At 38.6% G+C, this 24,317-nt stretch overlaps 1 protein-coding gene and 1 non-coding gene across 2 annotated transcripts in view; both read right to left on the bottom strand.

The window, feature by feature from the left end:
- Window positions 1–18,224, bottom strand: part of utrn (utrophin) — a 262,181-nt gene extending 243,957 nt beyond the window's left edge. The window contains exons 1-2 of the mRNA XM_087805312.1: window positions 17,888–18,224; window positions 13,271–13,410 (exon numbers count right to left, since the gene is read on the bottom strand). Of these exons, the coding sequence (XP_087661438.1) occupies window positions 13,271–13,343 (73 nt within the window). The 5' untranslated portion in view covers window positions 13,344–13,410; window positions 17,888–18,224. The remainder of the gene's footprint in view (window positions 1–13,270; window positions 13,411–17,887) is intronic.
- Window positions 18,225–20,303: 2,079 nt separating this feature from the next.
- On the bottom strand, window positions 20,304–20,385 carry trnal-uaa (transfer RNA leucine (anticodon UAA)). Its single transcript has one exon. It is a non-coding gene; the product is annotated as a tRNA-Leu (tRNA).
- Between the last annotated feature and the right edge of the window lie 3,932 nt (window positions 20,386–24,317).

The following is a 24,317-nucleotide window of genomic DNA, read 5'->3' as shown; positions in this document are numbered from 1 at the left end:
AAAAGTGAAAGAACAACACATCCGGGCGGGTGAGAGGCAAACAAAAGAAGCAGGAAGTGGAGGTGTTCGAAGGTCTTCCTGGGTCGACTTGTGTCGCACTTGATGGGAGGTCGTCGAGAGTCGCGATGACACTGATGTTTGACTGTGACGGAGTGTTTTCAGCTGTTTTTAGAACCATGGCGAGATGAGAAGTGTTGACCGAGGCCTACATGACATTTGCTCCTCGACACGTTCAGAGGCGACGGAGCAAACAAACAACACTGAGCCGAGAGAGAAAGTCCTTTTTTTTTTTTTTGGTCTTCCTTCTTCCTTTCATTTCCTGGCAGAAGAGGAAGTCTGGAGCCCCCCTGCCCAGCCTCGTCCACGAGCCCCCAGAACGAGTCATGAATGAAGTGCACTTCCTTTAATAGAGAGAAGGAGGTGTTCGGGTCCAGCGAGCCAAGGACTCCAAGGAGGCCAAAGGGGAGTTTTCCAGTGGAACACATTAGTCATGAAGCCTGAGAGAGACATGGAATCTACGACTCATATTCTGGTGGACAAGAGAGAAGACACGGGTTCTTACAGCCATTAACGACGGAAGATTCGTGAAGAGAAAACTAAAGAGTTCTGCAATGAGAACTGAGGCGAGTGACCTTCAGTCTGCAATAAAAGACACAGTCATGGGGGTTTTGTTGGGAAATTAAAGATACTGTTAAAAAATCTTTTATATAGTAATTCCTGTGCAGTGTGTGTGTTGTTGTGATGTGTGACTCTATTGTATCGTCAGTGTGTGTGTGTTGTTGTGATGTGTGACTCTATTGTATCGTCAGTGTGTGTGTGTTGTTGTGATGTGTGACTCTATTGTATCGTCAGTGTGTGTGTGTTGTTGTGATGTGTGACTCTATTGTATCATCAGTGTGTGTGTGCTTTGTGATGTATGACTCTATTGTATCATCAGTGTGTGTGTGTTGTTGTGATGTGTGACTCTATTGTATCATCAGTGTGTGTGTGTTGTTGTGATGTGTGACTCTATTGTATCATCAGTGTGTGTGTTGTTGTGATGTGTGACTCTATTGTATCATCAGTGTGTGTGTTGTTGTGATGTGTGACTCTATTGTATCATCAGTGTGTGTGTGTTGTTGTGATTTGTGACTCTATTGTATCATCTGTGTGTGTGTGTGTTGTTGTGATGTGTGACTCTATTGTATCATCAGTGTGTGTGTGTGTGTTGTTGTGATGTGTGACTCTATTGTATCATCAGTGTGTGTGTGTTGTTGTGATGTGTGACTCTATTGTATCATCAGTGTGAGTGTGTTGTTGTGATGTGTGACTCTATTGTATCATCAGTGTGCGTGTGTGTGTTGTTGTGATGTGTGACTCTATTGTATCTTCAGTGTGTGTGTGTTGTTGTGATGTGTGACTCTATTGTATCATCAGTGTGTGTGTGTTGTTGTGATGTGTGAATCTATTGTATCGTCAGTGTGTGTGTGTTGTTGTGATGTGTGACTCTATTGTATCTTCAGTGTGTGTGTGTTGTTGTGATGTGTGACTCTATTGTATCGTCAGTGTGTGTGTGTGTTGTTGTGATGTGTGACTCTATTGTATCATCAGTGTGTGTGTGTTGTTGTGATGTGTGACTCTATTGTATCATCAGTGTGTGTGTGTGTTGTTGTGATGTGTGACTCTATTGTATCATCAGTGTGTGTGTTGTTGTGATGTGTGACTGTATTGTATCATCAGTGTGTGTGTGTTGTTGTGATGTGTGACTGTATTGTATCATCAGTGTGTGTATGTTGTTGTGATGTGTGACTCTATTGTATCATCAGTGTGTGTGTGTGTGTTGTTGTGATGTGTGACTGTATTGTATCATCAGTGTGTGTGTGTGTGTTGTTGTGATGTGTGAATCTATTGTATCATCAGTGTGTGTGTGTTGTTGTGATGTGTGACTCTATTGTATCATCAGTGTGTGTGTGTGTTGTTGTGATGTGTGACTCTATTGTATCTTTAGTGTGTGTGTGTTGTTGTGATGTGTGACTCTATTGTATCTTCAGTGTGTGTGTGATGTGTGACTCTATTGTATCATCAGTGTGTGTGTGTTGTTGTGATGTGTGACTCTATTGTATCATCAGTGTGTGTGTTGTTGTGATGTGTGACTGTATTGTATCATCAGTGTGTGTGTGTTGTTGTGATGTGTGACTCTATTGTATCATCAGTGTGTGTGTGTGTGTTGTTGTGATGTGTGACTGTATTGTATCATCAGTGTGTGTGTGTTGTTGTGATGTGTGACTGTATTGTATCATCAGTGTGTGTGTGTTGTTGTGATGTGTGAATATATTGTATCATCAGTGTGTGTGTGTTGTTGTGATGTGTGACTCTATTGTATCATCAGTGTGTGTGTGTGTTGTTGTGATGTGTGACTCTATTGTATCTTTAGTGTGTGTGTGTTGTTGTGATGTGTGACTCTATTGTATCTTCAGTGTGTGTGTGTTGTTGTGATGTGTGACTCTATTGTATCATCAGTGTGTGTGTGTTGTTGTGATGTGTGACTCTATTGTATCATCAGTGTGTGTGTGTGTTGTTGTGAAGTGTGACTCTATTGTATCATCAGTGTGTGTGTGTGTTGTTGTGATGTGTGACTCTATTGTATCATCAGAGTGTGTGTGTGTTGTTGTGATGTGTGACTATATTGTATCATCAGTGTGTGTGTTGTTGTGATGTGTGACTGTATTGTATCATCAGTGTGTGTGTGTGTGTTGTTGTGATGTGTGACTGTATTGTATCATCAGTGTGTGTGTGTTGTTGTGATGTGTGACTCTATTGTATCATCAGTGTGTGTGTGTTGTTGTGATGTGTGAATATATTGTATCATCAGTGTGTGTGTGTTGTTGTGATGTGTGACTCTATTGTATCATCAGTGTGTGTGTGTGTTGTTGTGATGTGTGACTCTATTGTATCTTTAGTGTGTGTGTGTTGTTGTGATGTGTGACTATTGTATCTTCAGTGTGTGTGTGTTGTTGTGATGTGTGACTCTATTGTATCATCAGTGTGTGTGTGTTGTTGTGATGTGTGACTCTATTGTATCATCAGTGTGTGTGTGTGTTGTTGTGATGTGTGACTCTATTGTATCATCAGTGTGTGTGTGTGTTGTTGTGATGTGTGACTCTATTGTATCATCAGTGTGTGTGTGTGTTGTTGTGATGTGTGACTCTATTGTATCATCAGAGTGTGTGTGTGTTGTTGTGATGTGTGACTCTATTGTATCATCAGTGTGTGTGTTGTTGTGATGTGTGACTCTATTGTATCATCAGTGTGTGTGTGTTGTTGTGATGTGTGACTCTATTGTATCATCAGTGTGTGTGTGTGTGTTGTGATGTGTGACTCTATTGTATCATCAGTGTGTGTGTGTTGTTGTGATGTGTGACTCTATTGTATCTTCAGTGTGTGTGTTGTTGTTGTGATGTGTGACTCTATTGTATCTTCATTGTGTGTGTGTTGTTGTTGTGATGTGTGACTCTATTGTATCATCAGTGTGTGTGTGTTGTTGTGATGTGTGACTCTATTGTATCATCAGTGTGTGTGTGTTGTTGTGATGTGTGACTGTATTGTATCATCAGTGTGTGTGTTGTTGTGATGTGTGACTGTATTGTATCATCAGTGTGTGTGTTGTTGTGATGTGTGACTCTATTGTATCATCAGTGTGTGTGTGTGTGTTGTTGTGATGTGTGACCCTATTGTATCATCAGTGTGTGTGTGTGTTGTTGTGATGTGTGACTCTATTGTATCTTTAGTGTGTGTGTGTTGTTGTGATGTGTGACTCTATTGTATCTTTAGTGTGTGTGTGTTGTTGTGATGTGTGACTCTATTGTATCTTCAGTGTGTGTGTGTTGTTGTGATGTGTGACTCTATTGTATCATCAGTGTGTGTGTGTTGTTGTGATGTGTGACTCTATTGTATCATCAGTGTGTGTGTGTTGTTGTGATGTGTGACTCTATTGTATCATCAGAGTGTGTGTGTGTTGTTGTGATGTGTGACTCTATTGTATCATCAGTGTGTGTGTTGTTGTGATGTGTGACTCTATTGTATCATCAGTGTGTGTGTGTTGTTGTGATGTGTGACTCTATTGTATCATCAGTGTGTGTGTGTTGCTGTGATGTGTGACTCTATTGTATCTTCAGTGTGTGTGTTGTTGTGATGTGTGACTCTATTGTATCATCAGTGTGTGTTTGTTGTTGTGATGTGTGACTCTATTGTATCATCAGTGTGTGTGTGTTGTTGTGATGTGTGACTCTATTGTATCATCAGTGTGTGTGTGTGTTGTTGTGATGTGTGACTCTATTGTATCTTCAGTGTGTGTGTGTTGTTGTGATGTGTGACTCTATTGTATCATCAGTGTGTGTGTTGTTGTGATGTGTGACTCTATTGTATCATCAGTGTGTGTGTGTTGTTGTGATGTGTGACTCTATTGTATCGTCAGTGTGTGTTGTTGTGATTTGTGACTCTATTGTATCATCAGTGTGTGTGTGTTGTTGTGATGTGTGACTCTATTGTATCGTCAGTGTGTGTTGTTGTGATGTGTGACTCTATTGTATCATCAGTGTGTGTGTTGTTGTGATGTGTGACTCTATTGTATCATCAGTGGGTGTGTTGTTGTGATTTGTGACTCTATTGTATCATCAGTGTGTGTTGTTGTGATGTGTGACTCTATTGTATCGTCAGTGTGTGTATGTTGTTGTGATGCGTGACTCTATTGTATCGTCAGTGTGTGTTGTTGAGATTTGTGACTCTATTGTATCATCAGTGTGTGTGTGTTGTTGTGATGTGTGACTCTATTGTATCATCAGTGTGTGTTTGTAGAAAACCCTCTTTTCATTGAAATATTGACAATATGATCTTATGCTCCGCCCCCTAAAAACACTAACCACACCCACTCTGCTGCGATTGGTCAAGCATGGAGGTTTGTCACCGGAAGTCTCCACCTCCGAGGGACGCGTTGTATAAACAAAGCGGCTGGAGAAGTTACTTAACAACTTATTACTTCAACACTGATCAGAAGTGACAACAATACTGCACTTGTACAGTGAATTTTCAGGCCACATTATTTTGGCAGTAAAATTCCAAATAATGTGTTTTAGCAAATATGAATACGTGTTATTTATTAAACTTAATATGACCAAATTCCAATCCGCTCAGGTAAGTCGGAACTGTGTCCAGACTGTGTTTTGTTCGAGCAAATCCTGTCATGAAAGAGGTCAAAGGTGGATTGAGCAACATAATGAGCTCGGATTGGAGCAGAGAATTCTTGCCTCGGGGGGTAAAAAAAAGGTCGATTCTAGAGCTTTTTCTGGTCTCCTTGTTATTCTCCGGTCCACGCGACGGAGTGTCATCTGGTCTGGGTGGAGTGAGCTGCAAATGACCGAGTCTCGTTCTCCACACGGCCACACCCCGGCGTCTCGGCCAACGTTTCCATCTCTTCCCTCCCTCCTCCCAGCAGCCGGCGGAGCTGTAGTCGAGGCATCTTTTACAGACGCTCTATTTATAAACCCAGCATCTTTGCATCCGGGAAAAACTTCCGCCCGTCAGCTGTGAACTCTGTCGGCCACACACACACACACACACACACTCACACCGACAGGCCAGAAATACAAGCTTTGGGTCACGACATCTAGCGACGGCTGCCGCTATGAAACGTTTTGTTTCCAGTTTGGTTTCATCAGGTCGCAGATGCACGGCCATAGATCCTTCCAGCTGCACCAGTGGTATCGATCCACACTCGTCGAACATACCGTTGTGTAACAACTACAGATTTCCTCGTATGTGAGTAACACAACAACAACAACTGCTCGAAGAAGTAGTCCAGTCACACCCGACACACCCGTCACTGCAAGACTCTCCTTTCAACAGCCAGAGAGTCAAAGAAGAGCAGATTATTAAAGTTTATTCGTATCTTGGTAGGACATTGAAGGACATTTATTTAACATCTGCAGGAAGCTCCTCTGCATGTTCTACCAGTCTGTGGTGGCCAGTGTTCTATGCTGTGGTGTGTTGGGGTGGAAATGTCTCCAAGAGGAGTGTCAACAGGTTGGGAAGGAGGGCTGGCTCTGTGGTTGGAATGAAGCTGGACTCACTGGTGACAGTTGCTGAGAGGAGATCACTGGACAAACTACTGTCCATCATGGATGATGACAGTCATCCTCTGAACACTGTCATCAGTGAGCAGAGAAGCAGATGAAGCACGAATGCACCTACCCAGGTGCAACACTAATAGACTCAGGGACTCATTCATCCCTCGGGCTATTAAATTGTACAATTCTGAGTTCGGGGGCAGGAGTGGAGTGAAAGTATCTGAATGTTCTGTTCCATGTTAGTCTTTGTATCCTTTGTTGTTTTTCTTTGACCTATGTTCTTTATCTTTAGACTTAGATTGTGTCATCTTGTTCTTCCTCTTTATGTTCTTCTTCTTATTTTATTTTTTATGTATTATTTTTTATTGTTTATGAAAAATTGCTGGCTATTGGTAAAAAACAATTTCCCGAAGGAGACCTCCTGAGGGATCAATAAAGTTTTACCTTACCTTACCTTAAGAAAATCCTCACATTAAGATCATAGCAGCAAAAATAAAACACGTCAGATAATAACAAATGCAAAGAAAAGCTTCTTAGAAGCAGGAGTGCGGCACTGAAAGTATGGCTGGAGTAACCAGACTCTGAAGTGTGTTCCTAGGAAGTCTCGTGTTCAGGGAGGTTCTCAGGTAACAGGGTTTACAGATGAACATGTTTAAACGACAGGTCTGAAAACCCTTTTGAATGACATTTGACCTTCATTGAGTCACCACCGGGGGGAGGTCCCGCACTGAGGGTCCCACAAGGCTCTGGGGGGGTCGGTGTCAAGAGTCTCAACGCATGTGTGTGAGGACTTTTTACAGCGCTATTACAGCGTTTGTTGCAAATAAACTTCCGGCCTCTAGATGGCAGCAGTTGTTACGTCCCCCCCCAAACAGCTAAAGGAAGAATGATGACTGAGGACGAGAGGATACAGTAAGTAAGTAAGTAATATTTATTTATATAGCGCTTTTCGAGACCAGGGTCACAGAGATTTTCTCAGTTGAAGGAAACAGTTTCTGGTCAGTTTTCTTCAGTGTCGAACAAGAGACATGTCTTTATCAAATACAACACCCAGGTTTCTCAGGCTCAGTTTGACAGACTGACCTAAGAGTTTCAGTTTTACAGTGAGTCCAGTAGCTTTTTAAAGCTGATGTTTGGACATATTTTTGGTTGGAAAACAAAGTCAAGAGTCAATAACTCAAATGTAATCCTTGTTCCTACAGTATTGTACATGATAATACCTTGTTAAAGATCTTCAAAAATACATCTGAAAGTGGACTTTATTGTGAAAACCAGTCCAGCCTTACACCTCAGGATGATGCTCTGAGGACTAGGACTGATGCATCATGAAAGTATAGATAGATATACTTCTATAAACCGATCTGAAGAACACATTGAGTAAATTGTTTTACTCCCAACTAGTTTTAGTACAATATACATACAGTATACTACCACTACTTTACTTTTTTTTTATTTTTGAGTTGATGATAACATTACTGACAGTGAGTTATAATAAATAAAAGCAGCACTTCATGTATTTTAAAGCTTTTATTTGTGTAAAAAGGATCGTTTTTTTACTCGAGTCATATCCTATTGTATCGTGTACCCATTATAACCAATTATTACCACAGAAAATGAAGAAAAATGTGTTTTCTGCTCAGAAACATGAACGGTCAAGGAGTTGAATGAGTCACGAGAGAAGCTCTTATGCCTTCAGGTGAACAAGAACTTGAGAAAAACCAGAGACACGGAGGAAAACTCAAGACAACCATCAGAAAGGATCAACGAATGATCATAATAACTCAACGATTAGTTTCTTATCAAAGTCGTCTGTGAGTATCTGTGGGTTAAGATGAAGTCTTACTGTTTTTTTTACAATAAATATACAAGTTTGTAAACCATTTCTTTTCTGTAAAGTAGTTCAAAACATTTCCACTGACGTTTTATTGTGAAAATAACGTACAGGATGTACAACGAACAGACAGAAGTCCAGACAGGAAGTCAGGACACGCCCACATTTCAAAGCACATTAACTAGCTGGTTAATGTTTCCCCACTTCAGCTGTGAAAACATCCTTCCACCGGTCTCTCTCTCACACACACACACACACACACCTCACACACACACCTCACACACACACTCACACATTCAGCTGCTAGTAAATAACGTTGATAGAACTTGTTAGAAGTGACTCTTCATTAGTCGACAAGTTCGACCATCTCTACTAGTCTCTACTAGTCTCTACTAGTCTCTACTAGTCTCTACTAGTCTCTACTAGTCTCTACTAGTCTCTACTAGTCATCCGTGTCCAGTGGTTAGTTTCATGTTGACTTCCACTCGTAGAACTAACACCACCTTCCTTCAACACACATCTACCACTTCTCTCCAGCAGCTAAGCTATGCGCTCGATTTTCCCCTTTTTTTTCACCATAAAAGACAACATTGCGTTTGTGTTGCTAGGAGACCGGGATCTTTTGCAAGGGAAAGCATTGTGGTCTCGGGACGAACCCGCAGTAAATTACAAACTCCAGCAGCATGGTGGAATTCCTGGCAAGGCGTCAACTGGTTTGCTGAGGGTGGCACACACTCGGGTGATCCCGTTTTGGATTATTGTGCAAAGCTATTGTCCCGCGGAACACTGGGGTCAATTGTTTGGCGTGAGCTACAAAGTGTTGGTTAACTGTACCTTTACATCTACTTTTACATCTACCTTTACATCTACCTTTACATCTACCTTTACGTCTACGTTTACATCTACCTTTACATCTACCTTTACATCTACCTTTACATCTACCTTTACATTTACATCTACGTTTACATCTACGTTTACATCTACGTTTACATCTACGTTTACATCTACGTTTAAATCTACGTTTAAATCTACATCTACGTTTACATCTACCTTTACATCTACGTTTACATCTACGTTTACATCTACGTTTACATCTACGTTTACATCTACGTTTAAATATACCTTTACATCTACCTTTACATCTACCTTTACATCTACCTTTACATCTACGTTTACATCTACGTTTACATCTACGTTTACATCTACGTTTAAATATACCTTTACATCTACCTTTACATCTACCTTTACATCTACCTTTACATCTACGTTTACATCTACGTTTACATCTACGTTTAAATATACCTTTACATCTACGTTTACATCTACCTTTACATCTACCTTTACATCTACGTTTACATCTACCTTTACATCTACCTTTACATCTACCTTTACATCTACCTTTACATCTACCTTTACATCTACCTTTACATCTACCTTTACATCTACCTTTACATCTACCTTTACATCTACGTTTACATTTACATCTACGTTTAAATATACGTTTACATCTACCTTTACATCTACGTTTACATCTACATTTACATCTACCTTTACATCTACCTTTACATCTACCTTTACATCTACGTTTACATCTACGTTTACATCTACCTTTACATCTACCTTTACATCTACCTTTACATCTACCTTTACATCTACCTTTACATCTACCTTTACATCTACCTTTACATCTACCTTTACATCTACCTTTACATCTACGTTTACATTTACATCTACGTTTAAATATACGTTTACATCTACCTTTACATCTACGTTTACATCTACATTTACATCTACCTTTACATCTACCTTTACATCTACCTTTACATCTACCTTTACATCTACCTTTACATTTACATCTACGTTTAAATATACGTTTACATCTACCTTTACATCTACCTTTACATCTACCTTTACATCTACCTTTACATCTACGTTTACATTTACATCTACGTTTAAATATACATTTACATCTACCTTTACATCTACCTTTACATCTACCTTTACATCTACGTTTACATCTACATCTACGTTTACATCTACGTTTGCATCTACATCTACGTTTACATCTACGTTTACATCTACGTTTAAATATACGTTTACATCTACGTTTACATCTACGTTTACATCTACATCTACGTTTACATCTACGTTTACATCTAAGTTTACATCTACATCTACGTTTACATCTACGTTTACATCTACGTTTACATCTACGTTTACATCTACGTTTACATCTACGTTTACATCTACGTTTACATCTACGTTTACATCTAAGTTTACATCTACATCTACGTTTACATCTACGTTTACATCTACGTTTACATCTACATTTAAATATACGTTTACATCTACATCTACGTTTACATCTACGTTTACATCTACATCTACATCTACGTTTACATCTACGTTTACATCTACGTTTAAATCTACGTTTAAATCTACGTTTAAATCTACGTTTACATCTACGTTTACATCTACGTTTAAATATACGTTTACATCTACGTTTACATCTACATCTACGTTTACATCTACGTTTACATCTACATCTACATCTACGTTTACATCTACGTTTAAATCTACGTTTAAATCTACGTTTACATCTACGTTTACATCTACGTTTACATCTACGTTTACATCTACGTTTACATCTACGTTTACATCTACATCTACATCTAGGTTTACATCTAGGTTTACATCTACGTTTACATCTACGTTTACATCTACGTTTACATCTACGTTTACATCTACATCTACATCTAGGTTTACATCTAGGTTTACATCTACGTTTGCATCTACGTTTACATCTACGTTTACGTTTACATCTACGTTTACATCTACATTTACATCTACATTTACATCTACATCTACGTTTACATCTACGTTTACATCTACGTTTACATCTACATTTACATCTACATCTACGTTTACATCTACGTTTACATCTACGTTTACATCTACGTTTAAATATACGTTTACATCTAAGTTTACATCTACATCTACGTTTACATCTACGTTTACATCTACGTTTACATCTACGTTTACATCTACATTTACATCTACGTTTACATCTACATCTACGTTTACATCTACGTTTACATCTACGTTTACATCTACGTTTACATCTACATTTACATCTACGTTTACATCTACGTTTACATCTACGTTTACATCTACGTTTACATCTACATTTACATCTACGTTTACATCTACATCTACGTTTACATCTACGTTTACATCTACGTTTACATCTACGTTTACATCTACGTTTACATCTACGTTTACATCTACGTTTACATCTACGTTTACATCTACGTTTACATCTACGTTTACATCTACATTTACATCTACGTTTACATCTTACTAGATAAACATGTCTTCGCTGCCGATACCAGCTTAAATATCTCGCCAAAATTTAGATTCTTATATTTTTTCTTTATTTCTTTTTCCAAACTTGCAAAACGTGCTGCCAGCAGGTGTCGCTAGCGTTCCTACAGCTGGTTAAAATCATCGTTAAATAGTAGTAGAAGAAGAAGCTGTCGCGTCATTTCCTGTTAGTGTGTAGCAGCAGAGTTTGATTTGAGACAAACTATCTGTGGAGGATTAGTTACTAGTTAGTACGTACACTATCCTGATGCATACTAACTTCTAGTATACTAAGAGCAGGATGTGATTTGAGACATACTATCTGTGGAGGATTAGTTACTAGTTAGTACGTACACTATCCTGATGCACACTAACTTCTAGTATACTAAGAGAAATATGTGATTTGAGACATACTATCTGTGGAGGATTAGTTACTAGTTAGTACGTACACTATCCTGATGCACACTAACTTCTAGTATACTAAGAGAAGTATGTGATTTGAGACATACTATCTGTGGAGGATTAGTTACTAGTTAGTACGTACACTATCCTGATGCATACTAACTTCTAGTATACTAAGAGAAGTATGTTTGAGACATACTATCTGTGGAGGATTAGTTACTAGTTAGTACGTACACTATCCTGATGATACTAACTTCTAGTATACTAAGAGAAGTATGTGATTTGAGACATACTATCTGTGGAGGATTAGTTACTAGTTAGTACGTACACTATCCTGATGCATACTAACTTCTAGTATACTAAGAGAAGTATGTTTGAGACATACTATCTGTGGAGGATTAGTTACTAGTTAGTACGTACACTATCCTGATGATACTAACTTCTAGTATACTAAGAGAAGTATGTTTGAGACATACTATCTGTGGAGGATTAGTTACTAGTTAGTACGTACACTATCCTGATGCATACTAACTTCTAGTATACTAAGAGAAGTATGTGATTTGAGACATACTATCTGTGGAGGATTAGTTACTAGTTAGTACGTACACTATCCTGATGCATACTAACTTCTAGTATACTAAGAGAAGTATCCACAATAGTCGACCTCTTCATGCGATTCAAGCTCCTGTTTCATTGTGATTCAATAAAACAAACATTACATTCATGTTGTCGATCACATGCGTCTCTAACATCTTCTCTTAACATCTTCTCTAACATCTTCTCTAACATCTTCTCCAACATCTTCTCCAACATCTTCTCTAACATCTTCTCCAACATCTTCTCCAACATCTTCTCCAACATCTTCTCTAACATCTTCTCTAACATATTCTCTAACATCTTCTCTAACATCTTCTCTAACATCTTCTCCAACATCTTCTCTAACATCTTCTCTAACATCTTCTCTAACATATTCTCTAACATCTTCTCTAACATCTTCTCTAACATCTTCTCCAACATCTTCTCCAACATCTTCTCCAACATCTTCTCCAACATCTTCTCCAACATCTTCTCCAACATCTTCTCTAACATCTTCTCTAACATCTTCTCTAACATCTTCTCTAACATCTTCTCCAACATCTTCTCCAACATCTTCTCCAACATCTTCTCCAACATCTTCTCCAACATCTTCTCTAACATCTTCTCTAACATCTTATCCAACATCTTCTCTAACATCTTCTCTAACATCTTCTCCAACATCTTCTCCAACATCTTCTCCAACATCTTCTCTAACATCTTCTCTAACATCTTCTCCAACATCTTCTCCAACATCTTCTCCAACATCTTCTCCAACATCTTCTCCAACATCTTCTCCAACATCTTCTCCAACATCTTCTCCAACATCTTCTCTAACATCTTCTCCAACATCTTCTCTAACATCTTCTCTAACATCTTCTCTAACATCTTCTCCAACATCTTCTCCAACATCTTCTCTAACATCTTCTCCAACATCTTCTCTAACATCTTCTCTAACATCTTCTCCAACATCAACACCGGTTCAAGAGCCAGAACTTACCTGATCTCCATCTGATGATGTCACTGAACTCCTGGTTGGCTCCTCCCTCTGCAGAGTCTCCAGGGGTCGCCATGGTCGCCGATCAAACGCTCCAACGCTGAACCTCTGAGGACCAACGATCGGCAGAAAGACGTCCAAACCTGAAGGTACCAGAGAAGTTCTGTCAACAACACGAGTCCACGACACCCAGGTCTCTGAGAGAAGACTCTAGAAGGTCTGATGGTTCTGGTCCTTGATGAACATGAGCTGAGACTACCTTCTGGTGTGTGTCTGAAGAAACACACAAACTATACTCTGGTGTGTGTCTGAGCAGAAACACACAAACTATACTCTGGTGTGTGCCTGAAGAAACACACAAACTATACTCTGATGTGTATCTGAACAGAAACACACAAACTATACTCTGGTGTGAGCCTGAAGAAACACACAAACTATACTCTGGTGTGTGTCTGAACAGAAACACACAAACTATACTCTGGTGTGTGTCTGAGCAGAAACACACAAACTATACTCTGGTGTGTATCTGAGCCGAAACACACTAACTATACTCTGGTGTGTGTCTGAGCAGAAACACACAAACTATACTCTGGTGTGTGTCTGAACAGAAACACACAAACTATACTCTGGTGTGTATCTGAACAGAAACACACAAACTATACTCTGGTGTGTATCTGAGCCGAAACACACAAACTATACTCTGGTGTATCTGAACAGAAACACACAAACTATACTCTGGTGTGTATCTGAACAGAAACACACAAACTATACTCTGGTGTGTGTCTGAACAGAAACACACAAACTATACTCTGGTGTGTGTCTGAACAGAAACACACAAACTCAGAACAGAAACACACAAACTATACTCTGGTGTGTATCTGAACAGAAACACACAAACTCAGAACAGAAACACACAAACTATACTCTGGTGTGTGTCTGAACAGAAACACACAAACTATACTCTGGTGTGTGTCTGAGCAGAAACACACAAACTATACTCTGGTGTGTATCTGAACAGAAACACACAAACTATACTCTGGTGTGTATCTGAACAGAAACACACAAACTATACGCTGGTGTGTATCTGAGCAGAAACACACAAACTATACTCTGGTGTGTATCTGAGCAGAAACACACAAACTATACTCTGGTGTGTATCTGAGCCGAAACACACAAACTATACTCTGGTGTGTGTCTGAACAGAAACACACAAACTATACTCTGGTGTGTATCTGAACAGAAACACACAAACTATACTCTGGTGTGTATCTGAACAGAAACACACAAACTATACTCTGGTGTGTATCTGAACAGAAACACACAAACTATACTCTGGTGTGTATCTGAACAGAAACACATACACTATACTCTGGTGTGTATCTGAACAGAAACACACAAACTATACTCTGGTGTGTGTCTGAACAGAAACACATACACTATACTCTGGTGTGTATCTGAACAGAAACACATACACTATACTCTGGTGTGTATCTGAACAGAAACACACAAACTATACTCTGGTGTGTGTCTGAACAGAAACACACAAACTATACTCTGGTGTGTATCTGAACAGAAACACATACACTATACTCTGGTGTGTATCTGAACAGAAACACACAAACTATACTCTGGTGTGTATCTGAACAGAAACACACAAACTATACTCTGGTGTGTGTCTGAGCAGAAACACACAAACTATACTCTGGTGTGTGTCTGAGCAAAAACACACAAACTATACTCTGGTGTGTGTCTGAACAGAAACACACAAACTATACTCTGGTGTGTATCTGAACAGAAACACACAAACTATACTCTGGTGTGTGTCTGAGCAGAAACACACAAACTATACTCTGGTGTGTATCTGAACAGAAACACACAAACTATACTCTGGTGTGTGTCTGAACAGAAACACACAAACTATACTCTGGTGTGTATCTGAACAGAAACACACAAACTATACTCTGGTGTGTGTCTGAGCAGAAACACACAAACTATACTCTGGTGTGTATCTGAACAGAAACACACAAACTATACTCTGGTGTGCCTGAAGAAACACACAAACTATACTCTGGTGTGTATCTGAGCAGAAACACAAACTATACTCTGGTGTGTATCTGAACAGAAACACACAAACTATACTCTGGTGTGTATCTGAGCCGAAACACACAAACTATACTCTGGTGTGTATCTGAGCCGAAACACACAAACTATACTCTGGTGTGTGTCTGAGCAGAAACACACAAACTATACTCTGGTGTGTATCTGAACAGAAACACACAAACTATACTCTGGTGTGCCTGAAGAAACACACAAACTATACTCTGATGTGTATCTGAGCAGAAACACACAAACTATACTCTGGTGTGTATCTGAGCAGAAACACACAAACTATACTCTGGTGTGTGCCTGAAGAAACACACAAACTATACTCTGGTGTGTATCTGAACAGAAACACACAAACTATACTCTGGAGTGTATCTGAGCCGAAACACACAAACTATACTCTGGTGTGTATCTGAACAGAAACACACAAACTATACTCTGGTGTGTGCCTGAAGAAACACACAAACTATACTCTGATGTGTATCTGAACAGAAACACACAAACTATACTCTGGTGTGTGTCTGAAGAAACACACAAACTATACTCTGGTGTGTGCCTGAAGAAACACACGAACTATACTCTGGTGTGTATCTGAGCAGAAACACACAAACTATACTCTGGTGTGTATCTGAGCAGAAACACACGAACTATACTCTGGTGTGTATCTGAGCAGAAACACACAAACTATACTCTGGTGTGTATCTGAGCAGAAACACAAACTATACTCTGGTGTGTATCTGAGCAGAAACACAAACTATACTCTGGTGTGTATCTGAACAGAAACACACAAACTATACTCTGGTGTGTATCTGAGCCGAAACACACAAACTATACTCTGGTGTGTATCTGAGCCGAAACACACAAACTATACTCTGGTGTGTGCCTGAAGAAACACACAAACTATACTCTGATGTGTGTCTGAACAGAAACACACAAACTATACTCTGGTGTGTGTCTGAAGAAACACACAAACTATACTCTGGTGTGTGCCTGAAGAAACACACGAACTATACTCTGGTGTGTATCTGAGCAGAAACACACAAACTATACTCTGGTGTGTATCTGAGCAGAAACACACGAACTATACTCTGGTGTGTATCTGAGCAGAAACACACAAACTATACTCTGGTGTGTATCTGAGCAGAAACACAAACTATACTCTGGTGTGTATCTGAGCAGAAACACAAACTATACTCTGGTGTGTATCTGAACAGAAACACACAAACTATACTCTGGTGTGTATCTGAGCCGAAACACACAAACTATACTCTGGTGTGTATCTGAGCCGAAACACACAAACTATACTCTGGTGTGTGCCTGAAGAAACACACAAACTATACTCTGATGTGTGTCTGAACAGAAACACACAAACTATACTCTGGTGTGTATCTGAACAGAAACACACAAACTATACTCTGATTTGTGCCTGAAGAAACACACAAACTATACTCTGGTGTGTGTCTGAACAGAAACACACAAACTATACTCTGGTGTGTATCTGAACAGAAACACACAAACAATACTCTGGTGTGTGTCTGAACAGAAACACATACACTATACTCTGGTGTGTATCTGAACAGAAACACACAAACTATACTCTAGTGTGTGTCTGAGCAGAAACACACAAACTATACTCTGGTGTGTATCTGAACAGAAACACACAAACTATACTCTGGTGTGTATCTGAACAGAAACACACAAACTCAGAACAGAAACACACAAACTATACTCTGGTGTGTGTCTGAACAGAAACACACAAACTATACTCTGGTGTGTATCTGAACAGAAACACACAAACTATACTCTGATTTGTGCCTGAAGAAACACACAAACTATACTCTGGTGTGTGTCTGAACAGAAACACACAAACTATACTCTGGTGTGTATCTGAACAGAAACACACAAACAATACTCTGGTGTGTGTCTGAACAGAAACACATACACTATACTCTGGTGTGTATCTGAACAGAAACACACAAACTATACTCTGGTGTGTGTCTGAACAGAAACACACAAACTATACTCTGGTGTGTATCTGAGCAGAAACACACAAACTATACTCTGGTGTGTATCTGAGCAGAAACACACAAACTATACTCTGGTGTGTGTCTGAACAGAAACACACAAACTCAGAACAGAAACACACAAACTATACTCTGGTGTGTATCTGAACAGAAACACACAAACTCAGAACAGAAACACACAAACTCAGAACAGAAACACACAAACTATACTCTGGTGTGTATCTGAACAGAAACACACAAACTCAGAACAGAAACACACAAACTATACTCTGGTGTGAGTCTCTAAGTGTGTGTGGTGGACTGCTGTCCAGGGTGTCCCCAGTAGCTCCCCCTGACACTAGCACAGTCCTCGTGTAGAATGAATGAATAATACTCTTCGACCTGAAAAAACACGTGTATTTACTCGTCGTTTAAGTGATAATACTTCATTTATCTTTGAGGAAATATTTGATCATTTCAAGCAGTTTCTTCACACGTGAAGTCAAACACTCACCTGTGCTGACGAGCCTGACACACGAACACGTCCGGAACCTCGCTCCAGTCCGAGTAAAATGGAAGGATTGTGAAGTATCTTGAAGTATCTTGAAGTATCTTGAAGTATCTTGAAGTATTTCTTAGGAGCTCGTCCACTTCAGGTCATCCTCGAGCTCCTGAACATCTCGGTCCACAACGAGTCACAACGGGTTCCGTCCAGCCGTGAAGCTGTCGTCGTCCTGGTGACACCGGGCCGGGCTCGGTGCTGGTTCGGTCGGGACTGGTTGTATTTTGGCGAACGAACGAAGTAAACAGAGGAACTAAGAACCACAACTTTGTTCCTGTTGCTTCTGCCCTGACCGCACCGCCGCCCGTGAAGCGCCACACCGTGCAGCGAGAGACCGGAAACGAGCTACAAAATTAAAACATTTTATGTTTATCGTAACGCTTGGGTCAGACTCCATTTATTCTACTTCATTTCGTTTCAATCATGTTAAATAACCACTCGAATAATATCGGATTAATAATATTAAATTTGTATTGTTATTTCTAGACAAAAAAAATATTATTATGGTTTTATTAAAGTCACACTCTTATCAGTAGGAGAATTAATCTCTTAAAACACATCTTGCTCTTAAAATATCGCGTGATTTCATATTAACTGCAAAAATACAAGTTGATTTTCGTCCCTCAACTCGTTTACTTTGAAAGGATAAGCGGAAGCGGGCGGCTGTCGGTGCGTCGCTTGACGTCCAATCCCTCGCTGTAAAAACTTTTCCTGACGTGAAGCTGGAAACATGGCGCGGTCAGTCACGTGACAGTGGTTCCCACAGCGAGGCGGTTCCGTTGGACCTTCTTGCGCCAGAACCGACAGGACCTGCCGACACATCGTTTATATTTCCCGACACTCTTGAAAACATTGATCCCTTTTCGGTTTGTAGTCGCCAGAAGGCAGCACCTGTTGGTCAGCTGCAGTGGTCAGTACCTGCTGGAGTGTTGATGACGTCACAGTGAAATCTTATTTAACTATTAAGTTTCTGTGCAGTTGTTTTAATTCGACACTTTTATTCGGACTTTTCCTTGATTCTCTGAGACTCTTGTGTTTGTCTCGGTGTTATCTTGACCTTTAAAGTATTTATTTTATTGAGTATTGTTTTGATTGTTTAAGTTCTTAAGTGCCCTATAAATATAAATTACTTTCTTACAGCTGAGACAGTCAGTGGATCCTGTTCAGTATAATATATTATTATTATTGTGAATATTAACGTTAGTAACATTGACATCAAACCAATTTAAATGTCGTTTTTGGCTCGTTTTGCGTGAGTTTGATCTGATCACGTGACTTCTCTGGACCGGTAATAAACGCAAGAGCTGCGACATCAGGTCATAATAAAGAACATAAAAGTTAAATAGTTCATATATAAATTACATTCTTACAGGTGAGACAGTCAGTGGATCCTGTTCAGTATAATACGCACGTTAGATTCTTATTATTATTATTATTATTGTGAACATAAACGTTAGTAACATTGACATCAAACCGATTTAACTGTAGATTTAGGCTCGTTTTGCGTGAGTTTGATCTGATCACGTGACTTCTCTGAACCGGTAATAAACGCAAGAGCTGCGACATCAGGTCATAATAAAGAACATAAAAGTTAAATAGTTCATATATAAATAGACGTGTATTGGAAGCCACTTGTTTACACTAACATTAAAAAAAGATCAATAATGTGGGCAGTAGAAATAATGGATTGTAAACAAAATAAAGGGGTTTTATTATTGTTTTAGTTTATTTTTTTAAAACGAATTTGGCTCAACACTGACCTCTAGTGTTAGTGTTTAGAACAACTGTTTTACAAAGAATCGTTTTAACCTCAAACTTCTGTTTTAAACTTGATTATCTTATATTATTTATTCAGAATCAGACTCTCTTATCACAGACATGTTTTTGTTTAAACGTTGCTGCAAACATTCATCTTAACTGAAGTCTTTCAGTTTAATGTTGTTGTTGTTTTCATTTTCGGTTTCTTGGTTCAAAACATCCTGGATTACAGTGAGAAAGCAAGTGATTATATTCACGTTTCTTAGAGTATTATACACAAATACTACAGTATTCTGAGTATATTCTTCTCTGGTTGGTTCCCGATCGCATTGTTTGCTATAGTTATGAAAAATACAAGCTACGATTTAACTATTAATCTGTTTTATTCACATTTATTTGTGATTCTATGGCGAAAAAAATACAACTTTTACAATCGTCTGTTGAAACGACGATAAATAAGGTGATTTTTAATGGTTTGACTCGGAAATGCATGAGTTAATTGTCACTCGTTCGTGGATCAGATACGAGGAAAAAAAAATGCTAAGAATGATGGCGTAGATCCACGAGACATTCCTGCACCAGATGAACCTGCGCGCGGCAAGAAAACATTTACCAGGAGTGGGGTTCGAACCCACGCGGACATTGTCCATTGGATCTTAAGTCCAACGCCTTAACCACTCGGCCATCCTGGTAGATACACCAACGTCAGCGGCGAGTGTGGGTGATATAGCAGACAGTGACCGATGGAACCTTCTAGAAGCTTTCAACGTTCATTGTATCCATAAAATACGATTAATTTCACGACAAACGGACTCCAGTCGCTGTTGCGTCACAGCTCACGTGGAGCTCGTGCGACAGATCGACGTGAAAACACGTCATCATGTCGACGCGGAAACGTTCGCGTGTTTCTGTCAAAAGAACTCGACAAATGAATGTTTTCACGGATCGGAACCAGTTTAAAAAATTCTACGTTTCTGACGTCACCGTATTATTGACACGTTTTTTTTTTTACCGTGAAATCGTTTCATTAAACGACCTTTTATTTCACCTTTAATGTCTAGAAATGTTTACATTTGAACGGATCGTGTTTCGATGTTTGAACAATAACTGAGGCTGAAGAACAAACACTTTAGGACTTTTATACATTTTCTCATCTCGTCTCATTGTGTGAATGCTGGGAAGCGGTCACACAATTGAGATCCCGTTTTCTTCTGACCTAAACTTTGTTCCGCTTCTACTCCCACAAATTTTTATCGGATTTGAACCGTTCAAACTTTTATCAATTCAGCTCGTTTCTGAAATGCGGGCTATGTTCTATCTTTCTTTTATCTCTTCCACTCTTTCTTTTATTCCTCTTTTTCTACCCCATTTATTTCAATGGGGAAAATCTTCAATATATGTTTAGACTCCTTCCACTTTGACCTACTACTACTACTTCCAATACTACTTCCACTACTACTTCTAATACTACTACTACTTCTACTTTTACTACTACTTCCACCACTAATACTTCTATTTTTTCAAATAATTCTACTACTACTTTTAATTTTCTACTTCTTCAACTTTAACTACTTATTCCACTAATACTTCCACTACTACTTCTACTTCTATTACTTTTTCTAATAATTCTACTACTACTGTTACTGTTCTACTGCTTCTACTTCAGCTACTACTTCCACAGCACAGCAGGGTCAGCATTCACACTGCATTTTCTTCCGGAAATGCACTCTTTCTAGTTTCACCTTTAATGTCTAGAAATGTTTACATTTGAACGGATCGTGTTTCGATGTTTGAACGATAACTGAGGCTGAAGAACAAACACTTTAGGACTTTTATACATTTTCTCATCTCGTCTCATTGTGTGAATGCTGGGAAGCGGTCACACAATTGAGATCCCGTTTTCTTCTGACCTAAACTTTGTTCCGCTTCTACTCCCACAAATTTGATCGGATTTGAACCGTTCGAACTTTTAATCAATTCAGCTCGTTTCTGAAATGCGGGCTATGTTCTATCTTTCTTTTATCTCTTCCACTCTTTCTTTTATTCCTCTTTTTCTACCCCATTTATTTCAATGGGGAAAATCTTCAATATATGTTTAGACTCCTTCCACTTTGACCTACTACTACTACTTCCAATACTACTTCCACTACTACTTCTAATACTACTACTACTTCTACTTTTACTACTACTTCCACCACTAATACTTCTATTTTTTCAAATAATTCTACTACTACTTTTAATTTTCTACTTCTTCTACTTTAACTACTTATTCCACTAATACTTCCACTACTACTTCTACTATCTTTGCTACTACTATTACTTTTTCTAATAATTCTACTACTACTGTTACTGTTCTACTGCTTCTACTTCAGCTACTACTTCCACAGCACAGCAGGGTCAGCATTCACACTGCATTTTCTTCCGGAAATGCACTCTTTCTAGTTTCACCTTTAATGTCTAGAAATGTTTACATTTGAACGGATCGTGTTTCGATGTTTGAACGATAACTGAGGCTGAAGAACAAACACTTTAGGACTTTTATACATTTTCTCATCTCGTCTCATTGTGTGAATGCTGGGAAGCGGTCACACAATTGAGATCCCGTTTTCTTCTGACCTAAACTTTGTTCCGCTTCTACTCCCACAAATTGTATCAGATTTGAACCGTTCAAACTTTTAATCAATTCAGCTCGTTTCTGAAATGTGGGCTATGTTCTATCTTTCTTTTATCTCTTCCACTCTTTCTTTTATTCCTCTTTTTCTACCCCATTTATTTCAATGGGGAAAATCTCCAATATATGTTTTGACTCCTTCCACTTTGACCTACTACTTCTACTTTTACTTCTACTTCCACTACTACTTCCACTACTACTTCTACTACTAATACTTCTATTTTTTCAAATAATTCTACTACTACTTTTAATTTTATACTTCTTCTACTTTAACTACTTATTCCACTACTACTTCTACTACTTATGCTACTACTACTATTAATTCTACTAATGATTCTACTACTACTGTTACGGTTCTATTGCTTCTACTTCCACTACTACTAATACTACTACTACTACTTCTAATTTTACAACTAATTCTACTACTACTTTTAATTTTCTACTTCTTCTACTTTAACTACTTATTCCACTAATACTTCCACTACTACTTCTACTATCTTTGCTACTACTACTATTACTTTTTCTAATAATTCTACTACTACTGTTACGGTTCTACTGCTTCTACTTCATTTACTACTTCCACAGCACAGCAGGGTCAGCATTCACACTGCATTTTCTTCCGGAAATGCACTCTTTCTAGTTTCACCTTTAATGTCTAGAAATGTTATATTTGAACGGATCGTGTTTCGATGTTTTAACGATAACTGAGGCTGAAGAACAAACACTTTATGACTTTTATACATTTTCTCATCTCGTCTCATTGTGTGAATGCTGGGAAGCGGTCACACAATTGAGATCCCGTTTTCTTCCGACCTAAACTTTGTTCCGCTTCTACTCCCACAAATTTGATCGGATTTGAACAGTTCAAAATTTTAATCAATTCAGCTCGTTTCTGAAATGCGGGCTATGTTCTATCTTTCTTTTATCTCTTCCACTCTTTCTTTTATTCCTCTTTTTCTACCCCATTTATTTCAATGGGGAAAATCTTCAATATATGTTTCGACTCCTTCCACTTTGACCTACTACTTCTACTTCCAATACTACTTCCACTACTACTTCTAATACTACTACTACTTCTACTTTTACTACTACTTCCACTACTAATACTTCTATTTTTTTAAATAATTCTACTACTACTTTTAATTTCTACTTCTTCTACTTTAACTACTTATTCCACTACTACTTCTACTATCTTTGCTACTACTATTACATTTTCTAATAATTCTACTACTACTGTTACTGTTCTACTGCTTCTACTTCAGCTACTACTTCCACAGCACAGCAGGGTCAGCATTCACACTGCATTTTCTTCCGGAAATACACTCTTTCTAGTTGACTGACGTCATTTGTATTTCTGAACATTTTTCATGTGATCATTTATAAAGACGTTTCAGAAACACAAATGAATTTAATGTCAAATACAAACTCGGGGTCTTAAATGATGTCATTTGTACGAAGTTACTTCGCATTTTAGCCGAAACATAACCCTTTAAAAAAACACTATTCTGTTTTATAATATTAAATAATTAAAGTAGTATTTGTTCAGGATTTTCCTTGATTTTCTGGAACTCCTGTGTTGTTATCAGTTTTATCTTGATCTTTAAAGTATGTACTTTATTGAATATTGTTTTGATTGTTTAAGCGCTTTGTGACCCTGGTCTGGAAAAGCTCTATATAAATATAAATTACTTACTTAGCCAGGAGTGAAATGAACAAATATTTAGTATCATTTTTAAATACACAATGTTATTTTGAAGAGGGAACATCTAAAAATAAATGTTCCATTGACTCATTCATGATAAACTGTCTCTGTGGACAATGGTTTGATCCAATGGTTTGATCCAATGGTTGGATCCAATGTTTTGATCCAATGGTTTGATCCAATGTTTTGATTCAATGGTTTGATCCAATGGTTCCATCCAATGGTTCCATCCAAACCATTGGATCCAATGG

Source organism: Callionymus lyra, chromosome 13 (assembly GCF_982586985.1).
Source record: "Callionymus lyra chromosome 13, fCalLyr1.hap1.1, whole genome shotgun sequence".
Lineage (NCBI taxonomy): Eukaryota > Metazoa > Chordata > Actinopteri > Syngnathiformes > Callionymidae > Callionymus > Callionymus lyra.
The sequence above is the reverse complement of the archived record's forward strand: the minus strand, read 5'-3'. Positions and strand labels throughout refer to the sequence as shown.